Source organism: Ranitomeya variabilis, chromosome 4 (genome assembly GCF_051348905.1).
Source record: "Ranitomeya variabilis isolate aRanVar5 chromosome 4, aRanVar5.hap1, whole genome shotgun sequence".
Classification (NCBI taxonomy): domain Eukaryota; kingdom Metazoa; phylum Chordata; class Amphibia; order Anura; family Dendrobatidae; genus Ranitomeya; species Ranitomeya variabilis.
Genome location: NC_135235.1, coordinates 386,726,785 through 386,753,199, shown reverse-complemented (window position 1 = coordinate 386,753,199; position 26,415 = coordinate 386,726,785). Strand labels below are relative to the sequence as shown.

General features: G+C 43.1%; 1 protein-coding gene across 5 annotated transcripts in view; it reads left to right on the top strand.

Moving 5' to 3' along the window:
* The window catches only part of LOC143764846 (uncharacterized), a 66,426-nt gene extending 43,390 nt beyond the window's left edge, over positions 1-23,036 (top strand). For 4 of the 5 annotated variants that reach the window (XM_077250853.1, XM_077250854.1, XM_077250855.1 and 1 more), the window contains one exon: positions 18,362-23,036. In XM_077250853.1, coding sequence (XP_077106968.1) covers positions 18,362-19,929 — 1,568 coding nt within the window. In that variant the 3' untranslated portion in view covers positions 19,930-23,036. Of the gene's footprint in view, positions 1-16,932; positions 17,127-18,361 lie in introns of those variants that run through there. The other variant, XM_077250857.1, reaches the window with a different exon arrangement.
* The last annotated feature ends 3,379 nt before the right edge of the window (positions 23,037-26,415 follow it).

Here is a 26,415-nt window from a genome sequence, read left to right as displayed (position 1 = left end):
TTGACCCCACGGACGGCCATATTTTCAATACAGCCCCCGTGAGTCAATAGTCATTCTGCCCCTCAGTTGTCCCTCCGGACCAAAGTGTTGCAGCTATGACATCTATATGATACCCATAAATATATGTTCATTTATACTGCTCCAATGTATCCCGACCCTACGGATGACCACATATCTCATACGGCCCCCCGTGAGTCAATAGAGCCTTTCTGTCCCTCCATTGTCCCTCCGGACCAAAGAGTTGCAGAGATGGCTTCTATAAGATACCTACATGGTGTTTATAATAATCAGATAGAAATTAGACTCTATTTCAATGTAACTGACAAAGAGTGTCATATTATCCCTCTGTTCTACCTCCAGACCAATGGGGTATAGCCATAACTATTATGTTTTTTTTAGTGGCATTATCTCAATCATTTGGTTTCATAAAAAAGACATTCCCTTGTATATTTAATATTCTTTATTATGATTGAGCGACAGATTCACCAACAGTACTGAAATTAAGTAGCCCAACAGCAAAAGTGCATAAGAAAAAAATTAAAGTAAAAAATAAGAAAAATAAATAGATAATTTCCGTCCTCCATGTGCCCCCTTCCTTGCAGGTGAGATTTTTGAATTATATTCTGAAAGAGAAGAAAAGAGAGAGTGGAATTGAATTTCAAATGTATTAATTACAACAAAAATTTAAAAACAACTGGGTATCAAGTACATACTACAGAGAATGGTTCAAACATACCCCCCTAAAACACCGTCTGTATATTAAAATCCGCATTTAAACCTTTGGGTTTTAATGTTTTGAGCTCATAAATCCATTTGAGCTCTTTCTTTTTCAAAATTTGTTCCCTATTACCTCCCTTTCTCTGAGCTGGGACTACGTCTATTATTCTACATTTCAAATCTTTCTCCTGATGATTGCAATCCAAAAAGTGTTTAGGTACCGGGAGATCCTTTCTCTTTTTCCTTATCGTATACCTATGTTGGTTCATTCGAACTTTGAATGAGCATATTGTCTCCCCTACGTACCAGAGATTACAGGGACATGATAGTAAGTATATTACATGATCTGTGTCACATGTCAAAAATTCTTTTATTCGGTAAATTTTACCTGTTTCTGGATGTTCGAATGTAGAACCTTTTATCATGTGTGAACAATTCACACATGATAAACAGGGAAAACATCCCCTCCTCTTTTTGCCCGTTAATGTCGATTGTTGATTGCCTACCAATGACCCAATATCGGACTTAACTAAATAATCCCCTATGTTTTTACTTCGTTTGTAAGAATATAATGGTGGCCTTGCAAATTCACTAATTTCTGGGTGACACCTACCCAACATGCCCCAATGTTTGGAAATGATGTTAGTCACCTCCCTACTTTCTTCCACATATGTACTCACAAATGGGACCCGGTTGATGCATTTTTTGTCACTCATGTCTTTCATGATTAATGCCCTCCTATCTTTCCTTTTCACTTTGTCTTTCGCCAAATTCAGTATTTTATTAGGGTATCCCCTCTCTTTGAATTTTTTCACCAACAATTCCATTGCTTCATCAACATCCTCCTCCCTTTTGACAATTCGATGTACCCTTAGCAACTGACTTAACGGTATTGACTCAACCATTTTACGTGGATGCTGACTATCGTATATTAATAGGTTGTTCCTATCTGTAATTTTAACATAGAGTTTTGTAATCAACTCCTTGTTTTTTTGTAGGACCAGTACATCAAGGAATTGCATTTCTTCGGTTGAAGATGTCAATGTAAATTTTATAGTCTCATCTATAGTATTGAGGTATTGGTGAAAATCATTCAACATATTTTTGGTACCCGTCCATAGGAGGAAGACGTCGTCTATGTATCTCCACCACACTTTTACATATTGGAAGTGGTGGGACACATAGACGAGGTCCTCCTCCATGACCTCCATGGTCAAATTTGCATATGAGGGGGCCATATTCGCCCCCATAGCTGTACCTCGTTTTTGAGTATACAAATTATCCCCAAATAAAAAATAATTTCTAGTTAAAATTATTTCCAATAGCCTCAACAAAAATAAATTCCCCTCCTCCGTGTATCCAGCAAGTTCTAATTTCTTTTTTATTGCATTCATGCCTCTCTTATGATCAATGGAAGTGTAAAGGGAGACTACGTCAAATGACGCCATTATCACCTCTTCATTTAATTTTACTTCTTCCAATTTCTTAAGGAAATCGGTGGTATCTTTTATATATGATTTTCCTTGCTTCACAATGGGGTTGAAAATCTTGTCCAAAAAAATTCCCATTTTGTTGAATATTGAACCCACCCCTGAAATTATGGGGCGTCCCGGTGGATTATCTAGCCTCTTGTGTATTTTAGGGATTATATACATCATTGGTGTCCTTGGGGTTTCCACCCATAAATATTCATACAATTGTTGATCTATAATTTGCATCCCCAATGCTTCTTTCAGACAAATCTCTATTTCTGTACTAATATTAAATTTAGGGTCACCATCCATCTTTTGGTATATCTCCCCATCCGATAACTGTCTACAAATCTCCGACATATACATACACCTGTCCATGACGACGACAGCACCCCCCTTGTCCGCGGGTTACAATACAAGGATATAATAAACTGACAGGGTATTATTTTGTGGCCTGACAGCTCAGTGTAATGAGATTAGAAGAGAAAATGTTTCTTTATTTAAATAATCCTATATGGATACTGAATGTCCCATGAGATTTGCGCAGGTATTTGTAACTTATAATGCGGATGTGTATCTTTGCGCAAGTGTTATATAAAATCTAGGGAGTCTTTAGTATAATGGCGATATTTAGCGCTACTGCGCATGCACCGTGAAGAAATAACCACACAGAGTGCCACTACCAATATGGCGGTATTCAGCGCTACTGCGCATGCGCCGTGAAAAAATTGCCACACAGAGGGCCCCATTGGCTTGTATGATGTCCCGGTATAGTGATGCGTTTTGGGCATGCGCATTAAGAAGCACAGAACGCCGACTTCTGTATACAGCGTCCTCCATGAGCCTGCAGTGAGATGCAGGTGGGCAAATATTATTAATGGCATTATATATGTGTAATGGTCACCAATAAGAGATTAATTATCTGTATAGTTGCAGGCAATTAAGCAAAGCTTTCTGAGAGACAAACAGAAGGTGGAATTTTGGATTTCCTTATTGCACTAGCACGTAGCACTTTATGTACAAGCACTACACATAAGCATAAGATGTTTAATATAAATGTTTTAATGGATAATTAGTGGATGTAAAATATGATTGCAATTAATATAACACTTGTTGAAACACATATAAATATGTAACAGGTATGGTTACTCACTGCTTGATAAAGGCTCAGTTTGAGCTGAAACGTCGCCCGGCTATGCGGGTCGATTAAACCTACCACATTTTTCACCTTTACTATGGAGTGCTGCCTCTTTTTTGAATATATATATATATATATATATATACACATACTCATACTAGATTGTGGCCCGATTCTAACGCATCGGGTATTCTAGAATATGCATGTCCCTGTAGTATACCTTTATGACATCATCGTCGCCATGGCAACCATTATGACATCTACATCGATACTGTGCCCGTCTCTGATTGGTCGAGGCCAATTCCATTATGACATCGTCGCCATGCTATGCCCGTCGCTGATTGGTCGAGGCCTGGCGGCCTCGACTAATCAGAGACGCGGGATTTCCAGGACAGACAGACAGACAGACGGAAAAACCCTTAGACAATTATATATATACTAGATTGTGGCCCGATTCTAATGCATCGGGTATTCTAGAATATGCATGTCCCCGTAGTATATGGACAATGATGATTCCAGAATTCGCGGCAGACTGTGCCCGTCGCTGATTGGTCGAGGCAACCTTTATGACATCATCGTCGCCATGGCAACCATTATGACATCTACGTTGATACTGTGCCCGTCGCTTATTGGTCGAGGCAACCTCGACCAATCAGAGACGCGGGATTTCCATTATGACATCATCGTCGCCATGCTGTGCCCGTTGCTGATTGGTCGAGGCCTGGCGGCCTCGACCAATCAGAGACGCGGGATTTCCAGGACAGACAGAAAGACAGACAGACAGAAAGACAGACAGACAGAAAGACAGACAGACAGAAAGACAGACAGACAGACGGAAAAACCCTTAGACAATTATATATATAGATATACTGTATATAATCTATAATATAATAATATAACGCTGGGAGCGTCACTCTGTCCGAAGCCTTTATAGACTGCGCAAGCGCTGGCGCAGTCTGGACCCCACAGAGTGACGCTCCCAGGAGATTGCGGTATGTGTAAGCACTGAACGCACACCGCGATCTCCAACGGAGAAGCAGGGACGTGCCAGGAGGGTGAGTATATTCTATATTCATCTATCCCCATTCCAGTGATGCGCGCTGCTCCGTCCTCCACATCCTCTGCCTGTGACGTTCAGGTCAGAGGGCGCGATGACGCGCTTAATGCGCGACGCCCTCTGACTGAACAGTCACAGCCAGAGGACCCGGAAGACGGAGCGGCACGCAGCAGTGGATCAGGGCCAGGTGACTATAGCAAGTGTCGGGGGGGCCTGAGCTAGCGGCGACTCCGGCACTTGACCCCCACAGCGCGCCGGTGTCCCTGCCTGCTCAGGCCCCCCAGCACTCGCCGCCCAGCGACGATAGGTGAGTATGTTATTTTTTTTTATAATTGCAGCAGCATACAGGGCATATAATACTATGGAGCATCTTATGGGGGCCATCAACCTTTATGGAGCAGCATACAGGGCATATACTATGGAGCATCTTATGGGGGCCATCAACCATAATGGAGCAGCATATGAGGCATATACTGTGGAGCATCTTATGGGGGCCATCAACCATAATGGAGCAGCATATGAGGCATATACTATGGAGCATCTTATGGGGGCCATCAACCATAATGGAGCAGCATATGAGGCATATACTATTGAGCATCTTATGGGGGCCATCAACCATAATGGAGCAGCATATGAGGAATATACTATTGAGCATCTTATGGGAGGCCATCAACCATAATGGAACAGCATATGAGGCATATACTATGGAGCATCTTATGGGGGCCATCAACCTTTATGGAGCAGCGTATGGGGCATATGGATGGAAGCATCAAATTACAGAACGGAGGCGCAAGATGGGAGCAGCACATGACAGAACTGTGGCGCAGGATGGGAGCAGCACATGACAGAACTGTGGCGCAGGATGGGAGCAGCACATGACAGAATAGGGCAGCACATGACAGAACGGGGGTGCAGGATGGCAGCAGCACATAACAGAACGGGGGTGCAGGATGGGAGCAGCACATGACAGGATGGGGGCGCAGGATGGGAGCAGCAAATGACAGAATGGAGGCACAGGATGGAAGCAGCACATGTCAGAATGGGGGCGCAGGATGGTAGCAGCACATGACAGAACTGGGGCGTAGGATGGGAGCAGTACATGACAGAATGGGGGCACAGGATGGGAGCAGCACATGACCGAACGGGGGGGTAGGATGGGAGCAGCACATGACAGAATGGGGGCGCAGGATGGCAGCAGCACATGACAGAATCGGGGCTCAGGATGGGAGCAGCACATGACAGAATGGGGGCGCAGGATGGGAGCAGCACATGACAGAACGGGGAGCAGGATGGCAGCAGCACATGACAGGATAGGAGCAGCACATGACAGGATAAGGGCGCAGGATGGGAGCAGCACTTGACAGGATGGGGGCGCAGGATGAGAGCAGCACATGAAAGGATGGGGCGCAGGATGGGAGCAGCACATGACAGCATGTGGGTGCAGGATGCAAGCACTACATGACAGGATGAGGGCGCAGGATGGGAGCAGCACATGACAGCATGGGGGTGCAGGATGGGAGCACCACATGACAGCATGGGGGTGCAGGATGGGAGCACATGACAGAATGAGGGCTCAGGAAGAGAGTAGCACATGACAGGATGGGGGCGCATGATGGTAGCAGCACATGACAGGATTAGGGTACAGGATTGGACCACCACATGACAGGATTGGGGTACAGTATGGGAGCACGTGACAGGATGACAGTAGCACATCACAAGATGGAGGCACACAAAACAGGATGGGGGCGCAAGATGGTAGCAGCATATGACAAGATTAGGGCGCAGGATGGAAGCAACACATACCAGGATGGAGACCATATACCAATATAAATGCTCGCCACCCGGACGCAGAACGGGTTCAATAGCTAGTATGTATGTATGTATATATATATGTGTGTATATATATATATATATATATATATATATATATATATATATATATATATATATATATATATATATATATATATATATATATATATATATATATATATATATATATATATATATATATATATACACACACTCACCGGCCACTTTATTAGGTACACCTGTCCAACTTCTTGTTAACACTTAATTTCTAATCAGCCAATCACATGGCGGCAACTCAGTGCATTTAGGCATGTAGACATGGTCAAGACAATCTCCTGCAGTTCAAACCGAGCATCAGTATGGGGAAGAAAGGTGATTTGAGTGCCTTTGAACGTGGCATGGTTGTTGGTGCCAGAAGGGCTGGTCTGAATATTTCAGAAACTGCTGATCTACTGGGATTTTCATGCACAACCATCTCTAGGGTTTACAGAGAATGGTCCGAAAAAGAAAAAAAATCCAGTGAGTGGCAGTTCTGTGGGCGGAAATGCCTTGTTGATGCCAGAGGTCAGAGGAGAATGGGCAGACTGGTTCGAGCTGATAGAAAGGCAACAGTGACTCAAATCGCCACCCGTTACAACCAAGGTAGGCCTAAGAGCATCTCTGAACGCACAGTGCGTCGAACTTTGAGGCAGATGGGCTACAGCAGCAGAAGACCACACCGGGTACCACTCCTTTCAGCTAAGAACAGGAAACTGAGGCTACAATTTGTACAAGCTCATCGAAATTGGACAGTAGAAGATTGGAAAAACGTTGCTTGGTCTGATGAGTCTCGATTTCTGCTGCGACATTCGGATGGTAGGGTCAGAATTTGGCGTAAACAACATGAAAGCATGGATCCATCCTGCCTTGTATGGAGCATCTTTGGGATGTGCAGCCGACAAATCTGCGGCAACTGTGTGATGCCATCATGTCAATATGGACCAAAATCTCTGAGGAATGCTTCCAGCACCTTGTTGAATCTATGCCACGAAGAATTGAGGCAGTTCTGAAGGCAAAAGGGGGTCCAACCCGTTACTAGCATGGTGTACCTAATAAAGTGGCCGGTGAGTGTATACACACACACACACACACACACACACACACACACACACACACACACACACACACACACACACACACACACACACACACACACACACACACACACACACACACACACACACACACATATATATATATACACATATATATATATATATATATACACACACACACATATATATATATATATATACATACAGTCATATGAAAAAGTTTGGGCACCCCTATTAATCTTAAGCTTAACCCCTTCCTGACCTGTGACACAGCGTATTTTTTCATGAAAGTCGGTGCCAATCCGACCTGTGACGCATATGCTGTGTCACAGAATGATCGCGTTCCTGCATGCCGGGTGAAAGGGTTAACTCCAATTTCACCCGACCTACAGGAACAGGGGGAGTGGTACTTCAGCCCAGGGGGGGTGGCTTCGCCCCCCCATGGCTACGATCGCAATCTGTAATATTTCACCTATGAAATTTGGTGAAATATTACAATCCAGCCATGGCCGATGCTGCAATAGCATCGGCCATGGCTGGAGACCCCGATCTGGCCCCCCCACTGACTGACGGCGGCGATCTGCAGCCGCAGTCAGTGTTCCCTACCCCTTCGTCCTGTCCTAAGCTCCTTCCCCTCCCCTCCGACCCTCCCCCGTCCTCCCCTCCGCCCCCCCGCTGTCCGATCGCATCCCCCCATACTTACCTAGTCCCGGTGTCCTCAGTCTTCTCACATGGGCGCCGCCATCTTGGAAAATGGCGGGCGCATGCGCAGTGCGCCCGCCGAATCTGCCGGCCGGCAGATTCGTTCCCTGTACATTTTGATCGCTGTGATAGGTTCTATCACACTGATCAAAATAAAAAAATAGTAAATAAACCCCCCCCTTTATCACCCCCATAGGTAGGGACAATAATAAAATACAGAAAATATATTTATTTTTGTTTTTCCGTTTCACTTAGGGCTGGGGTTGCACTTAGGGCTAGGGTTGCACTTAGGGCTAGGGCTAGAATTAGGGTTAGGGTTGCAATTAGGGTTACAATTAGGGTTAGAATTAGGGCTAGGGTTGGAATTAGGGTTAGAATTAGGCTATGTGCACACGGTGCGTATTTGGCTGTGGATCCGCAGCGGATTGGTCACTGCGGATTCGTAGTAGTTTTCCATCACGTTTACAGTACCACGTAAACCTATGGAAAACCAAATCCGCTGTGCCCATGGTGCGGAAAATACAGCATGGAAACGCTGCGTTGTATTTTCCGCAGCATGTCAATTCTTTGTGCGGATTCCGCAGCGTTTTACACCTGCTCCATAAAAGGAATCCGCAGGTGAAATCCACACACAAAACACTGGAAATCCGCGGTAAATCAGCAGGTAAAGCGCAGTGCGTTTTACCTGCAGATTTTTCAAAAACGGTGCGGAAAAATCCGCACACAAATCCGCAACGTGGACACATAGCCTTAGGGTTAGGGTTGGAATTAGAGTTAGGGGTCTGTTGGGGTTAGTGTTGGAGTTAGAATTGAGGGGTTTCCACTGTTTAGGCACATCAGGGGGTCTCCAAACGCGACATGGCGCCACCATTGATTCCAGCCAATCTTGCGTTGAAAAAGTCAAATGGTGCTCTCTCCCTTCTGAGCCCCGACGTGTGCCCAAACAGTGGTTTACCCCCACATATGGGGTACCAGCGTACTCAGGAGAAACTGGACAACAACTTTTGGGGTCAAATTTCTCCTGTAACCCTTGGGAAAATTAAAAATTGCGGTCTAAAAAATTATTTTTGAGGAAAGAAAAATTATTTTTTATTTTAACGGCTCTGCGTTATAAACTTCTGTGAAGCACTTGGGGGTTCAAAGTGCTCACCACACATCTAGATAAGTTCCTTTGGGGGTCTAGTTTCCAAAATGGGGTCACTTGTGGGGAGTTTCTACTGTTTAGGCACATCAGGGGCTCTGCAAACGCAACGTGACGCCCGCAGAGCATTCCATCAAAGTCTGCATTTCAAAACGTCACTACTTCCCTTCTGAACCCCGACGTGTGCCCAAACAGTGGTTTACCCCCACATATGGGGTATCGGCGTACTCAGGAGAAACTGGACAACAACTTTTGGGGTCAAATTTCTCCTGTTACCCTTGGGAAAATAAAAAAATTGTTGCTAAAAGATCATTTTTGTGACTAAAAATTTAAATGTTCATTTTTTCCTTCCATGTTGCTTCTGCTGCTGTGAAACACCTGAAGGGTTATCAAACTTCTTGAGTGTGGCTTTGAGCACGATGAGGGGTGTAGTTTTTAGAATGGTGTCACTTTTGGGTATTTTCAGCCACATGGTTTTGTAAATTTTGTTGTAAAAATTAGAAATCACTGGTCAAATTTTAACCCTTATAACTTCCTAGCAAAAAAAAAAATTGTTTCCAAAATTGTGCTGATGTAAAGTAGACATGTGGGAAATGTTATTTATTAACTATTTTATGTCACATAACTCTCTGGTTTAACAGAATAAAAATTCAAAATGTGAAAATTGTGAAATTTTCAAAATTTTTGCCAAGTTTCCGTTTTTTTCACAAATAAACACAGAAATTATCGACCTAAATTTACCACTAAAATGAAGCCCAATATGTCACGAAAAAACAATCTCAGAACCACTAGGATCCGTTGAAGCGTTCCTGAGTTATTACCTCATAAAGGGACACTGGTCAGAATTGCAAAAAATGGCCAGATCATTAAGGTCAAAATAGGCTGGGTCATGAAGGGGTTAATGTTTTCTAAAAAAAAAATAAAAAAATTTTGCAACAGCTATTTCAGTTTCATATATCTAATAACTGTTGGACACAGTAATGTTTCTGCCTTGAAATGAGGTTTATTGTACTAACAGAAAATGTGCAATCTGCATTCAAACAAAATTTAACAGGTGCATAAGTATGGGCACCCTTATCATTTTCTTGTTTTAAATACTCCTACCTACTTTTTACTGACTTACTAAAGCACTTTTTTGGTTTTGTAACCTCATTGAGCTTTGAAACTTCATAGCCAGGTGTATGCAATCATGAGAAAAGCTACTTAAAGTGTCCACTTGCAAATTGTTCTCCTGTTTGAATCTCCTCTGAAGAGTGGCATCATGGGCTCCTCAAAACAACTGTCAAATGATCTGAAAACAAAGATTATTCAACATAGTTGTTCAGGGGAAGGATACAAAAAGCTGTCTCAGAGATTTAACCTGTTAATTTCCACTGTGAGGAACATAGTAAGGAAATGGAAGAACAGAGGTACAGTTCTTGTTAAGGGCAGAAGTGGCAGGCCAAGAAAAACATCAGAAAGGCAGAGAAGAAGAATGGTGAGATCAGTCAAGGACAATCCTCAGACCACCTCCAGAGAGCTGCAGCATCAACTTGCTGCAGATGGTGTCACTGTGCATCGGTCAACTATACAACGCACTTTGCACAAGGAGAAGCTGTTTGGGAGAGTGATGCGAAAGAAGCCGTTTCTGCAAGCACGCCACAAACAGAATCGGCTGAGGTGTGCAAAAGCACATTTGGAGAAGCCAATTTCTTTTTGGAAGAAGGTCCTGTGGACTGATAAAACCAAGATTGGGTTGTTTGGTCATACAAAAAGGCGTTATGCATGGCGGCAAAAAAACACAGCATTCCAAGAAAAACACTTGCTACCCACAGTAACATTTGGTGGAGGTTCCATCATGCTTTGGGGCTGTGTAGCCAATACCGGCATCGGGAATCTTGTTAAAGTTAAGGGACGCATGGATTCCTTTCAGTGTCAGCAGATTCTTGACAATAATGTTCATGAATCAGTGACAAAGTTGAAGTTACGCAGGGGACGGATCTTTCAGCAAGACAATGATCCAAAACACCGCTCCAAATCTACTCAGGCATTCATGCAGAGGAACAATTACACTGTTCTGGAATGGCCATCCCAGTCCCCAGACCCGAATATCATTGAACATCTGTGGGATCATGTGAAGAGGGCTGTCCATGCTCGGCGACCATCAAACTTAACTGAACTGGAATTGTTTTGTAAAGAGGAATGGTCAAAAATACCTTCATCCATGATCCAGGAACGCATTAAAAGCTACAGGAAGTGACTAGAGGCTGTTATTTTTGCAAAAGGAGGATCTACTAAATATTAATGTCACTTTTCTGGTGAGATGCCCATACTTATGCACCTGTCAAATTTTGTTTGAATGCAGATTGCACACTTTCTGTTAGTACAATAAACCTCATTTCAAGGCAGAAACATTACTGTGTCCAACAGTTATTAGATATATGAAACTGAAATAGCTGTTGCAAAAAAAACTATTTTTATAAAACATTAAGCTTAAGATTAATAGGGGTGCCCAAACTTTTTCATATAACTGTATAGAGAGAGAGAGAGAGAGAGAGAGAAAACAAAAAGCAGCAGCAAAAGAAAACAAAGGGTGCAAAAAATCCTTCCAGGTATATACCAAACCTCATGCTATAATCCAGAAAAATGAAGGCAGCACTCCAATAGAAAAAATAAAGGTGGTTTATTGGCCCATGTGCGACGTTTCAGTCCAGGATGTGGACCTTTCTCAAGCTTGAGAAAGGTCCACATCCTGGACTGAAACGCCGCACATGGGCCAATAAACCACCTTAATTTTTTCTATTGTAGTGCTGCCTGCATTTTTCTGGAAAAAAAATAATATATATATATATATATATATATATATAATACTTTTTGTTTGTTTTGTCCGCCCCGCAGTAACAATTGTGAAATCACTTATACAATGATTTGGAATATTTAGCTATGCAAAACCTTACCATACATCTGGCATTCTCTAATAGGCAGACACCTATGACAGACTATTGTTCGGCCCATGGCTCCCATGGTAAACCACTGTCCCTTCTACTCTGCCTCTGCGGCTACATTGATAGACTGGCGGAGGGATCTCTCTCCCACTGTCAAAATCCTTAGATGCTGCTATCGCTATCTGTTCCACCTAAAAGTTTTTGTCTCCAGTCATTGCTTCAAGTACAAATAATACTACTTCATGCAGGACAAGGATAACATTTGTTTTGCAAGTTATTCTGAAAGTACATCTACTGCTTAAGTGTGTCCAGTCTTTGTTGGGTTTTTTTCTTGATAGTGAGAAGACAAACTTTATACTTAGTATTGGGGATTGCGATAGGAGGAGGTTGGATGAACCTGTAATGGAAGAGGAGAATAGACTTGCTGTCATGTCAATGACTAACAACAAGGCCCCTGGAGCTGATGGACTCCTGGTTGAGATATATAAGAATTTATTGGATATTTCAGTGGCTAAATTAAAGATAGCTTTTGATGAGGCGCTACGGGAGGGAGAGCTGCCAGCGTCCATGAGAGAGGCGACAGTTGTAGTTATATTAAAGGAAGGTAAGGACCCGGAATTGGCGGAATCCTATAGGCCAATTTCGTTGCTGACGGCGGATGTTAAGATTTTGGCTAAAGTAGTGGCTAACCGTTTGGCAAGTGTGGTCCAGAATCTGGTCCATCCTGATCAATCTGGTCTTATGCCAAATAAGTCTACAGCGATAAACTTACTTAGATTATTCCTGAACTTGGAGCTGCCGTCGGACAACGAGGGTAATAGAGTTGTAGTCTCGCTGGATGCATCTAAAGCGTTTGATAGTGTTGAATGGTGCTATCTTTGGGAGGTTTCGAGATCTTTTGGTTTCGGGACGACTTTTATCTCCTGGGTGACGTAATTGTATTCTTCTCTGACTGCTAGGGTGAGAGTTGTCTGGAAGTTTTGGCCTATATAGGGGGACTAGGCAGGGTGCCCGCTGTCTCTACTGCTTTTTGCATTGGCAGTGGAGCCCCTGGCACAGACAATTAGGAGCTCGACTTCGGTTCCGGGGTTCCGGTATGGCATGATAGAGGAGAAAATAGCCCTATATGCAGATGACATGTTACTCTTTTTAGAAAATTCTGGAGAGGCCTTGGAGGGTGTGATGCATATTCTTAGGACATTTGGTGATATATTGGGTCTTGAAATCGATTGGGCAAAGTCAAATATCTTGATAGTGGATAAAGGGGGCGTACCTTCCCCAATATCAGGGGAAGATAGTAAGCTGACAGTGGTTTCTCAGTTCAAATATTTAGGTGTTCAAGTGTCTTTTCCTCTCTCAAGCTACGTCGATCTGAATCTGTCCCCATTGTTGGACAGGTTTAGGAATAAAATACGGGCGAGGTGCAAGTTATATCTCTCAGTGGTGGGAAGGATAAATGTAATTAAAATGATTCTTATGCCCCAATTATTGTATATATTGCATAATTCCCCCGTTTGGTTGCCCCTAAAGTGGTTTCATACCATTAACTCTATATTTCGAGACCTTGTTTGGGGGAAGAAACAGCCAAGAATTAGGCTGGAATTGCATCAGAGGCCTAAAGATGGGGGGGGGGGGGGATTGGCCCTTCCGAATCCCTGGATCTACGTTTTGGCAGCGCAGGGTCAGCAGATAAGAGGTTGGAGAGAGGTGACTGGACTGGGTTCGGTTCAGGGGATTTTGGTTTGGTTGGTGGGAAGGCACCCATTAGTTCAGGGATTGGAGGTAGGGGGATTTGGGAAGTTTGGAGCGGCCTATCCTACTTTGATACTGGTTCAAAAAGTATGGGAGGCAATTAAAAAGACAAGAGAAGTGGGACTTTTAACAAATCTCTCCCCAATATAGCATAATGAAATACTACCTGAATTTATTAAAATGGGGGAGTTCAAAAATTGGACATCATTGGGTATTCAATATGTGGCTCAGATTCACGGCGCACAAGGACTGTTATCCTTTGAGGCACTGCAGGAGAGTTACGGGTTGCAGGAGACCTGTAGGTTTCAATATGGACAGTTGAGACATGCCTATCTTGCGCAGAGTAAAACGATGGATATGGGAATTTATAGAGACATTCTGGTGGACTATGTCTGTGTGACGAAAGGGGTAGTCTCGGACATTTATAGTGATTTGTTATATACATTTCTTAATAGATTCCCTATTAAGGCAAAAGAGAAATGGGAGGAAGAGTTGGGAAGGATAGAGGAGGATAAATGGGAGGATATCATGGAATATATTCCCCAATTATCATTAAGTGAGCCGGGGTAGACTTTCGCAAATATATGTGCTTTACAGAGTATATAGAACTCCAGATAGACTATATAAGGCAGGGCTGAGACAGACTTTTGAGTGTCCTAGGCGCCAGTCCGAGGGGGCAGGGATTCTACACATGTTATGGCAATGTACGAGATTTAATTCATATTGGTTGGAGGTGGGAGAAGCAATTGGGAAATCGTATGGCTGAGCAATCGCAAGCGATCCTGTGATATATATTTTGGGATATGTGGAAGAGATCCGAGTTCCAAATCATCATAAAGTGCCATAGCTAGATTATTGTATGTTGTGCAAAAGCTAATTGCCAGGCACTGGTTGAATGAGGTTCCGCCGATTCTGCAGGAATTTTATAGACAGTCTGATATGGTTATTAATATGGAAAAGGGTGTTTATGAAAAAAGGAAAAGTATGAAAACTTTTGAAACACTTTGGAAACCTTGGATGGAGAGGAACTGATTCCAGTGGGATGTTGTTTTATTATGTAAGCAATGTATGCTATTGTCCTATTCTTGTTTATAGAGGAGGGTGGGGAACTGGGGGATTGTTTCAAAATATTTGTAAACAAGTTTACTCTCCTTTGCTGACACAATTGTGTGTAGTTGTCAATTTGAATATTGTTAATAAAATCTATCTGATTTTTTTAAAAAAGTAACATTTCCCACATGTCTACTTTACATCAGCACAATTTTGGAACCAAATTTTGTTGTTGTTAAGGAGTTATAAGGGTTAAAAGTTGACCAGCAATTTCTCATTTTTACACCATTTTATTTTCGGGACCACATCACATTTGAAGTCACTTTGAAGTCTATAAACTGCACCCGTCAAGGTGCTCAAAACCACATTCCAGAAGTTTATTAACCCTTCAGGTGTGTCACATAAATTTTTAAAATGTTTTAAAAAATAAAATAAAATGAACATTTAACTTTTTTTCGCAAAAAAATTACTTCAGCTCCAATTTGTTTTATTTTCCCAAGGGTAACAGAAGAAATTGGACCCCAAAAGTTGTTGTGCAATTTGTCCTGAGTACGCTGATACCCCAAATGTGGGGGTAAATCACTGTTTGGGTGCATGGCAGAGCTCGGTAGGGAAGGAGTGCCGTTTGACACTTCAATGCAAAATTGACTGGAATTGAGATAGGATGCCATGTTGCGTTTGGAGAGCCCCGGATGTGCCTAAACAGTGGAAACCCCCAATTCTAACTGAAACCCTAACCCAAACACACCCCTAATCCCAACCCTTAACCATAACCCTAACCACACTCCTAACCCGAACATGCCCCTAACCCTAATCCCAACCACACCCCAAACCCAACACACTCCTAACCCTAATCCCAATCATAACCCTAACCACACCCCTAACCCTTATCCCAACCCTAATCCCAACAGTAAATCTAATCCAAACCCTAACTTTAGCCCCAACCCTAACTTTAGCCCTAACCCCAACCCTAACTGTAGCCCAAACCCTAACTGTAGCCCAAACCCTAACTTTAGCCCCAACCCTAACCCTAACTTTAGCCCCAACCCTAACCCTTACTTTTGCATTTTACCGCAACGCTGTGGTGGCTGTTTTCACTGAATGCAGATTTTACTTAATGAATAGAGATTAAATGAACAATTTGGGAGTAGAAAGAAGCTGATGACTCTGGTAAGATATATTACACACTTGCTTATTCTCATGTGTACTATTTATATAGGGAACTTGGCCCCTATAAGGAATCCTAGCAGTAGCATCTGTTATAGTGCGGGCTGCACAGGCTGGTATAGTAGTGATTATGGGAGATTTTAACTACTCAGATACTGACTTGGGTCATGGTTATGCTTCAACTGAAAAAGAACATTCTTCAGCTTGTTTTAGGGTACCTTTTATGGACCAGTTCATGTGAGACCCAAACAGTCGATTTGATCATTTCTAACCATGCAAAGCTTGTTAGAAATGTTGAAAAAATCTTGATAGCACTGATCACAATATTATTTCAATTTGCTTGGATGGGAGGGAAAAACCACTTTATTTTAAAGTCAAATTTCCCAGGTTGAAGGCAGCAGTACAGGTTACTGACTGGGAATATCTATTTTCAGATAGTGATAATGATTTAAATGATAATGGGAGCTCTTTACATCTATATTGGTCAGTTGGTCTGCAAAATGTATGACTGGTAACATTATAGCTAAAACTTAAACCGCCCATGACTTATACCTACAATGGGGAAAATAAGCATTTGATACACTGCCAATTTGCTGTTTTCCCACCTACAAAGAGGTCTGTAATTTTTATCGTTGCTACACTTCAATTGTGAGAGACGGAATCTAAAAATAAAGAAAGAGAAAATCACATAATTACATAATTAAATTGCATTTTATTGCATGAAATAAGCATTTGATCACCTACCAGCAACAATTCTGGCTCTCATAGACCGGTTAGTTTTCTTTAAGAAGCCTCCTACTCTGCACTCATTACCTGTATTAATTGCACCTGTTTGAACTCTTTACCTGTATAAAAGACACCCGTCCAGACAGTCAATCACACTCCAACCTCTCTACCACGGCCAAGATCAAAGAGCTGCCTAAGGACACCAGTGACAAATTGTAGACCTGCAAAAGGCTGGGATGGGCCACAGGACAGTAGTCAAGCAGCTTGGTGAGAAAGCTACAACTGTTGGCACAATTATTAGAAAATGGAAGAAATGCAAAATGACTGTCAACCTTCCTCGGCCTGTATCTCCATGCAAAATCTCGTCTCATGGGGTAAGGATGATTCTTAGAAAGGTCAGGAACTAGCCCAGAAGTACATGGGAGGATTTGGTCAATGACCTGAAGAGAGCTGGGACCAAAGTCTCAAACATTATCGTTAGTAACACACGTCATGGATTAAAATCCTGCAGGGCACGTAAGGTCCCCCTGGTCACAACAGCACATGTCTAGGCCTGTTTGAAGCTTGCTAATGACCATCTGGATGATCCAGAGGAGGTATGGGAGAATGTCATGTGGTCAGATGAGGCTAAAATAAAATGTTTTGGTATCTCCACTCGCTGTGTTTGGAGGAGGAAGAAGAATGAGTACAAGTTGGCAGAGCACCTTTCATATCAGTTTAATGGCTCATTCAAATGTCAGTTTTTCCTGTATGAGTGGCATCCATGTTTTTCACAGATGGCACTCATACCTATGATAGTCTGTGTTCTAGTTCACGTCAGATTTTTTTACTCATACCGATTGGTAAGCACAAAAGTACTGAGACTTGTTCGATATTGATCAGAGTGTTGTATCAAACTCGCCAATAAAGTCTATGGATCTGGGAAAAATCAAGCAGCACTCTGATGCCCTGTGCTGTCCATTTTTCACAATCTGTTTGAAGCTTGAGAAACTCCATCACTTTTTTTTCATTCGAGAAAAATATGAAAACAATCACTGAGGTCTGAATAAGCCCTAAGGCTGTTTTTTAATTATTACGGGATCCTACCTGCCGTTTAGAGTTGTAGACTTTTAGCTCAGGAATATTCTAGTATGTCTAAAAAAAAAAGATTAAATAAAGGTTAAGGTACTATCAAACACGAGTATGACTGGTCATTGCTTGAGGGCACCAATGAATTGGCCAATTTGTGCACCAAGTGCCTACTTTCTAGAAGTATACTTTACATAGCAGCAATTAATTTTACATGTGATATATTCAGTTTTTGCACTTTTTGATACAGTAGTAATTTAAAATAATTAAATGTTACTATTGTTATTGGCTGTGAAAGGGTTTTTGGTAGGTTAGAAATGTGCTCTGATGTACTGTTATAATTCTAGAAATTGTAACTAATGAAATAGAGAAGTTATCTTAATTTACTTATCTAAATTGTTGGAATGTCTTTTTATACATGATTTAGTCATTATATATGCAACTTCATGTTGGAACTTTTTAGATTATTATAATATTAAAATATTTTTTTTTTTTCATTATTGTTTTACAAATGATTAAATAAAGCCTGTTTTATTTCCAGATTCTCTTTTATCTCCAGATTATGAAGTAAAATATAATGTTTCCAAGGATTATCATGGAGAACGTTCCACAACACTTATTACCCATATGCCATTAGTTCTTCACCATGATCTATCTTTGGATCCTGCTAATGACATGGAACATTCATGTGGTCAAGCACAGATTTTTAAACAAAGTACAGAAGATACAGGGAATAACATATTTTCATGTTCTGAATGTGGAAAACACTTTAAAAAGAAATTTATTCTTTCTATGCATGAAAGAATTCATAGAGATGAGAGGCCATTTTCTTGTTCAGAATGTGGGAAAAGTTTTAAAAGAAAATCAAGTGTTACTGAACATCAGGTAACCCACACACAGGAGAGGCCATTCCCATGTCCAAAATGTGGGAAACAATTTAAAAAGAAATCTGTTCTATCTATGCACGAAAGAATTCATAGAGATGAGAGGCCATTTTCATGTTTGGAATGTGGTAAAACTTTTCGACAAAGGCCAGCTCTTTTTAAACATCAAAGAAGGCACAGAAAGGAGGAGCCATTTTCATGTTCAGAATGTGAAAGAAGCTTTCAACAAAAATCAGATCTCATTGCACATCAAAGAACTCACACAGGGGAGAAGCCATTTTCATGCTTGGAGTGTGGGAAAAGTTTTCGACAGAGAGCATATCTTGTTACACATCAGCGATCCCACACAGGGGATAAGCCATATTCATGTTCTGAATGTGGAAAATGTTTTATACAGAAATCAATCCTTATCTTACATCAGAAATCCCACACAGGTGAGAAGCCATTTTCATGCTCTGAATGTGGGAAAGGTTTTATGCAGAGATCAGCCCTTGCTATGCATCAGAGAATTCACACAGGGGAGAAGCCATTTTCTTGTTCAGAATGTGGAAAATGTTTTCGCCATAAATCAGATTTCATTGTACATGAAAGAAGGCACAAAAAGGAGGAGCCATTTTCTTGTCCAGAATGTGAAAAAGGTTTTCAACAGAAATCAGATCTCATTGTACATCAGAGAACTCATACAGGGGAGAAGCCATATTCCTGTTCTGAATGTGATAAATGCTTTACCCAGAAATCATCTCTTTTTGCACATCAGAGAACTCACACTGGGGAGAAGCCATTTACATGTTCTGAATGTGGGAAATGTTTTATGCAGAAATCAGTGCTTGTTATGCATCAGAAAATTCACACAGGAGAAAAACCATTTTCGTGTTCCGAGTGTGGGAAGAGTTTTCGTCAGAAATCCGATCTCTTTGTACATCAAAAACGACACCGAAAGGAGGAGCCATTTTCATGTCGAGAATGTGATAGAGGTTTTCTACAGAAATCAGCTCTCATTGTACATCAAAGAACTCACACAGGGGAGAAACCATATTTATGTGCCGAATGTGGGAAATGTTTTTCACAGAGATCATCTCTTGCTAGACATAAGCTAATCCATACAGGGGAGAAACCATTTTCATGTTCAGAATGTGGGAAATGCTATAGCCATAAATCAGCAGTTATTCAGCATAGGAAGCGAAGCCATTTTCAGACTGTAATAAATGTTTTACCTCAAGTGTAATGTGTGAGACAGCGCTCCCTGAGTGCATTGGGGGACACTCGCTTAGCCACTGGATTAAAGCACACAGTAACGTTTTCTCCCGAAACAGTCTATTCCGGTTTATTTAGACTCCTAAACCACTGTAGGCCATGTTACACATCACAGACCTCACAAAGTTCATAGCACTTCATGATTATACAGCTTTGACTCAGATACTTCGTAGCACGACATTAGGTTGCAGTGTCTAAACATGCTGGACCTTACCCCATTCAGTTACCATGGGTGACCGCACAGTTCATTAACTGACCCTTGTCAGTGCACACAGTTCCCCAATTCTGGGTTACCTTCCTGGAGCTCCTGCTCCACACGCTGACTTCTTGTCAGTCCTCTCTCCTGGGGAAACTGTCTTACTGGGATCACTGTACTTGTGACCAGGGCACTCACGACAGTCCAGACCTGCAGAAGGAATGGTAGTTTCCCCAACACCGTGCCGTCACAGACCCTGCACATACGGCCTCTCCATGTGGTCTTCAGGAAGTTCCCTCATAGGACCTTCCAATACACAGGCCTGTCCTGTCTCGCAGGACCTTAGAACACAGACCATTCAGGTCCATACACTCTCCACAGACCATGTAACCCAAACCCTGGTCACATTATGTAGCTGTAACCACCTCCATAGGTGGCAGGTGTGTGTGGTTAGTCAGACCCGCCCACCTCTCTGTCTAACCCTGTAAGCCTCCCTTTAAGTAAATCAACACAAGGCTCTTAGGACTACAGGCCCCATAGCAACATTACTGGCTTACAGTGCAGAGCACCTTCTCTGCGACACATACCGGCCATTCACAATGACGCCGTTCACTGTCTCACTATCACCATTAAGCCTGCGACTGCCATGCATTCCCATGGCCTCAATACGCCTCCGTGCGTATTCTGAGGAGAACACACAGTGCCCTCTAGGTGTAACGGGTCACTGCCTCACATATGCGATAGGAAAGTTTAAAAAAATATATAAATTAAAAATCTTTTCTTTTGAACTTGACATTTTATCCTCATATTATACTATAGGCATGAGGCAGAGGTTAGCAAGAGAGATTTATATTCATAGCCATTAATAGGTAATATAGAAATGACTAAAGACTAACATTCAAAAGACAGCCATCCTGCCATTGTTCTTTTGTAATGTTCACACTTTGGTTAAGTAGCATGAAAATATTATAGTTCGAGCTGGTGGCGGTCTCAATTTTATATACTTTTTTTCATTATATTTTCTGACATAATGAAGCATTTTAATTGGGTGCTCTTTGTAAGCATTTTTTTATTCTACTTTTACATTTTTATTTGCCCCAATCAGGAATTTGACTGCCATTACTATATAATGCTACAGTGAGGGAAATAAGCATTTCATCCTTTGCTGATTTTGTAAGTTTGCCCACTGACAAAGACATGAACAGTCTATAATTTTAAGAGTAAGGTTAATTTTAACATTGTGAGATAGAATATAAAAAATAAAATCACATTCAAGAAGTTTATTAACCCTTCTGGTGCTTCACAGGAATTTTCGGAATGTTTAAAAAAAAAAAAATGAACATTTTTTTCACTAAAAAATTACTTCAGATCCAGTTTTTTTCCCAAGGGTAACAGGACAAATTGGACCCCAAAAGTTATTGTGCAATTTATCCTGAGTACACTGATATCCTGTATGTCAGGGGGAAACTCTGTTTTGGCGCATGGCAGAGCTCGGAAGGGAAGGAGCGCCATTTGACTTTTTCAACGCAAAATTGTCTGGAATTGAGATCAGACGCCATGTCGCGTTTGGAGAGCCCCTGATGTTCCTAAACAGTGGAAACCCCCACAAATGACATCATTTTGGAAACTAGACTCCCCAAGGAACTTATCTAGATATGTGTTGAGCACTTTGAATCCCCAAGGGCTTCACAGAAGTTTATAACGTAGAGCCGTAAAATTAAAAAAATCATATTTTTTCCACAAAAATGATATCTTCACCCCCAATTTTAATTTTCCCAAGGGTAAAAGGACCCCAAAAGTTATTGTGCAATTTGTCCTGAGTACTCTAATACCCAATATGTGAGAGTAAACCACTGTTTGGGCACATGGCAGAGCTTGGAAGGGAAGGAGCGCCGTTTGACTTTTTAAACGAAAAAAGCACGACACAAAACATTCAGCACACTGCATACGCATAACACACATGGATGTCATCCATGTGACATGCATCGGCGCCGGGAAAGAAGCGTTGCAGTAAGCGCAGCTCCCTGGCTCCGGGTGCTGAACACGGCTCTCATCATTCTCTCCTGCTTTGCCGGCGATCGGCACAAGCAGGGGAGAATGATTCTCCCCTGCTTGTGCCGATTGCCGGTAGAGCAGGGGAGAATGATGAGAGCCGTGTTCAGCATCCGGCGCTGGGGAACAGTGCTTATTGTAACGCTTCTTCCCTGGTGCCTATCCTTGTGGTACTGATGTGGAACACGCTTACCACACGTGTGCCGCAAGTATTACACACACGGACACTGACATCTCCGGCACCTGAAAAATCAGGACGTGTGAAAGTCCTAGCGTTTCATCACCCATCCCCTGCACACTGTGAGCCCTCGCGGGCAGGGTCCTCCCTCCTTATGTACCCGCGTGCCTTGTTTTTTGCTCATGTTTAATGTATTTGTCTATATTTGCCCCGTATTCACATGTAAAGCGCCATGGAATAAATGGCGCTATAAAAATGTATAATAATAAAAAGGCTTTATAGTGGTTTTTCTGTTTGAATGCTGTCACACGCTAAAAGACGCTTTTTATTTAAAAAAAATGGTTTTTACATCACCATATTTTGAGAGTTATAATTTTTCCATATTTTGGACCACTGAGTCATGTGAGGTCTTGTTTTTTTGCGGGACGAGTTGATGTTTTTATTGGTACCATTTTCGGGCACATGACATTTTTGGATCACTTTTTGTTTCGATTTTTGGGAGGCAGAATGAACAAAAGCCAGCAAATCATGAATTTCTTTGGAGGGGGGGGGCGTTAATACTGTTTCACGTGTGGTAAAATTGATAAAGCAGTTTTATTCTTCGGGTTAGTACAATTACAGCGATACCTCATTTATATAATTCTTTTATGTTTTGGCGCTTTTATTCAATAAAAACTATTTTATATAAAAAATAATTATATTGAATCGCTTTATTCTGAGAGCTGTAGGGCTGTGTGCACACGTAGCAGATTTTTTGCTTTTTTTTTCGCCCGTTTTCGCTATAAAAACTCGAAAAAAATGCTCACATTAAGCATCCTATTTAATAGAATGCAATCCGCATTTTTTGTGCACATGCTGCGTTGTTTTCCTGAGCGGAATCGCACTCCTGAAAAAAACGCAGCATGTTCATTAAATTTGCGGAATCGCGGGGATTCCGCACAGCTAGGAATGCATTGATCTGCTTACTTCCTGCATGGGGCTATGCCCACCATGCGGGAAGTAAGCAGATCATGTGCGGTTGGTACCCAGGGTGGAGGAGAGGAGACTCTCCTCCACGGACTGGGCACCATATAATTGGTAAAAAAAGAATTAAAATAAAAAATAGTGATATACTCACTGTCTGATGGCCCCCCGGAGTCTTCCCGCCTCTCAGCGGTGCACGCGCCCACTTCCGTTCCCAGGGATGCTGTGTGCGAAGGACCTGCGATGATGTCGCGGTCACGTGACCGCCATGACGTCGCGGTCATGTGACCGTGACCTCATCGCAGGTCCTGCACACAAAGCATCTATAGGAACGGAAGCCGCTGAGGAGATCGGCTACCTTCGGAAGGTGAGAATAACCCTTTTTTTATTTTTTTTAATTATTTTTAACATTCTATCTTTTACTATTGATGCTGCATAGGCAGGATCAATAGTAAAAAGTTGGTCACACTTGTCAAACACTATGTTTGTGACCAACCTGTCAATCAGTTTTCCAAGCGATACTACAGATCGCTTGGAAAACGCTAGCATTCTGCAAGCTAATTATGCTTGCAAAACGCTAGTGTTTAGCGGGAAAACACATGCCAATTCCGCATGCGATATACCCGTGGCAGGAGTTTCAGAATTGCCGCGGAAATTACCGCGGCAATTCTGCAATGTGTGCACTTAGCCTAACACTTTTATTTCTCCCTTCCCCCATGACTGCACACCTGAGAGAGGGGATCCGCCCAGTCAGGACTGGAAACCCTACTGAAAATAAAAGGGCGGTATCTCTCTGTTGCTTCAGTTGGGTTTCCTGTCCTGACTGGGACCCTCGTGCTGAACACGGCGGAGAAGTTTCCACTTACCCATTACCCATCCCGGCATGGAAGAACAGGCAGCGCCTGTGCGTCGGTCCTCGGGTACTGGAAGTGCCGTCCGCGGGTCCTCCGGGGCTTTGCTTCCGAGCGGGCGTCTGGGCAGCACGGTCAGCTGTCCGGGCTCGTTCCGTGGCTGCGTGTGGCGTGCACCCTCCTCTCTGCCGGCGTCCAGATGCGGCGGCCGCTTCCGGGTTGCCCGTCTGATGTCACGCGCAAGGCACGCTGGGAATGGGCATGCCCGCGTGGCATCAGTGGCGGGCGCCAGATCCAAGATGGCGGCGCCCATGAAGAAAACGCCGGAAGGTGGAAAAAGACTTCGGCGGCAGAGGAGAGGAGGGGCCACCATTGGGCATCGGAGGAGGCGGGGAGTGCAGTGGATCCCCCATAAAAGGGGGATGACCACAGAAGACGCGCTCATGCCCAAAAGCTTCATCATGGAAGTGGGGCAACAGGAGCAGCAGCAGCCGCCGTCACAGCAGCAGCAGCCGCATCAGGAGCTCTCACCAGATGCCTTGCCAAGCCACCAGCATACCAGGAGCAGCCGCTCAAGTGGTAGGAGCAGCAGTCGTCTGGTCCAGCAAGACTCTTCGGTGTCCAGAAGGGACACTGCATGTGCATCTGTCCAGCCTCCGAAACCGGTACCCTTGACTGTCAGCGCTGGTGAGTGATCTACGTTTATGTCACCCTTATGGTAACAGGGTCCATTTTTTCTCTTTGATCACTAGGGGTCGAGGAAATCTAGCGGCAAAGTAAAGAACCGAGAATGTGCCCTTTGTAAAGTTCCGCTTGCAGTTCAGTGGCAGAAGGACCTCTGCGCTGACTGCATTAATAAAACTATATAGGAAGAGACCCCTAATTTCGCCACTAGCCATAAAGCCTTAAAGCCGTAATACAGGCAGAGATAAAAGACTCCTTAAAACTGGCCCTTAAAAAAACAGATCCTTTTGAGGAAAAAGACTCCAAATCCTGGGAAAAATCCCTAAAATTGACTGTGCGGTGGCCAAATCTTTGAAAAAATCGTCCCTTCCATTAGAAGATTTAGGTATCTCTAAGCTTCGGCTGGGGGCCTAAAACCAGCAATAGCTGGGACATGTACGGCCCGTGCTCTCATGGTCTGGCTACAGCAGATAGAAGATCAGCTAAGGGATAAAGTTCCTAGAAATTATATCCTTGCGAACATATCCTTAGTGCAAGGAGCAGCGGCTTTTTTGGCAGATTCCTCTGCGGATTCTGCAAGATTAACAGCTAGAGCAGCGGGCTTGTCCAATGCGGCAAGGAGAGCCCTAAGGCTTAAAGGTTGTCCGGGGGATTTGCCGTCTAAACATAAACTGTGCTCCATCCCATGCGACGGTCAAATGGTCAATTTGGCAAAAAGCTAGAAGAGATCTTGGAACATGCAGGAGATAAAAAGAAAGCCTTTCCAAGTTTCACTAGAGATAAAAAAAAAACCTTTCTTTCGGAGAAGATTTAACAGAGGTCGTCCCCCAGGAGATAGGAGAAATTGGGGCTTTAAAGATAAAAGGGTATCGGGCTACATGTTCAAAGGGCCTTCTAGATCAGCAAAAAAATCCCCCCAATGACATTACATCAGAGGTTGGAGGAAGGCTCTCCCTCTTCTTTCCGGCCTGGATAAACATCTCCCCCAGCACCTGGGTTTTAACTATTATCAAGGACGGTCTAAAGATAAAGTTCATCCGTCCACCCAGGCAGAATTTTGTAATAAGGGTACTGTCACACAGTGGCACTTTTGTCGCTACGACCCGTGACGTTCCAGCGATATCCATACGATATCGCTGTGTCTGACACGCAGCAGCGATCAGGGACCCTGCTGGGAATCGTACGTCGTAGCAGATCGTTTGGAACTTTTTCGTCGCTGGATCTCCCGCTGTCATCGCTGGATCGTTGTGTGTGACAGCGATCCAGCGATGCGTTCGCTTGTAACCAGGGTAAACATCGGGTTACTAAGCGCAGGGCCGCGCTTAGTAACCCGATGTTTACCGTGGTTACCAGCGTAAAAGTTAAAAAAAAACAAACCGTACATACTCACATTCCGGTGTCCTTCTGGTCCCTTGCCGTCTGCTTCCCGCACTGACTGACTGCCGGCCGGCCGGAGCAGAGCACAGCGGTGACGTCACCGCTGTGCTCTGCTTTCACTTTACGGCGGCACTCAGTCAGAGCGGAAGCAGACTG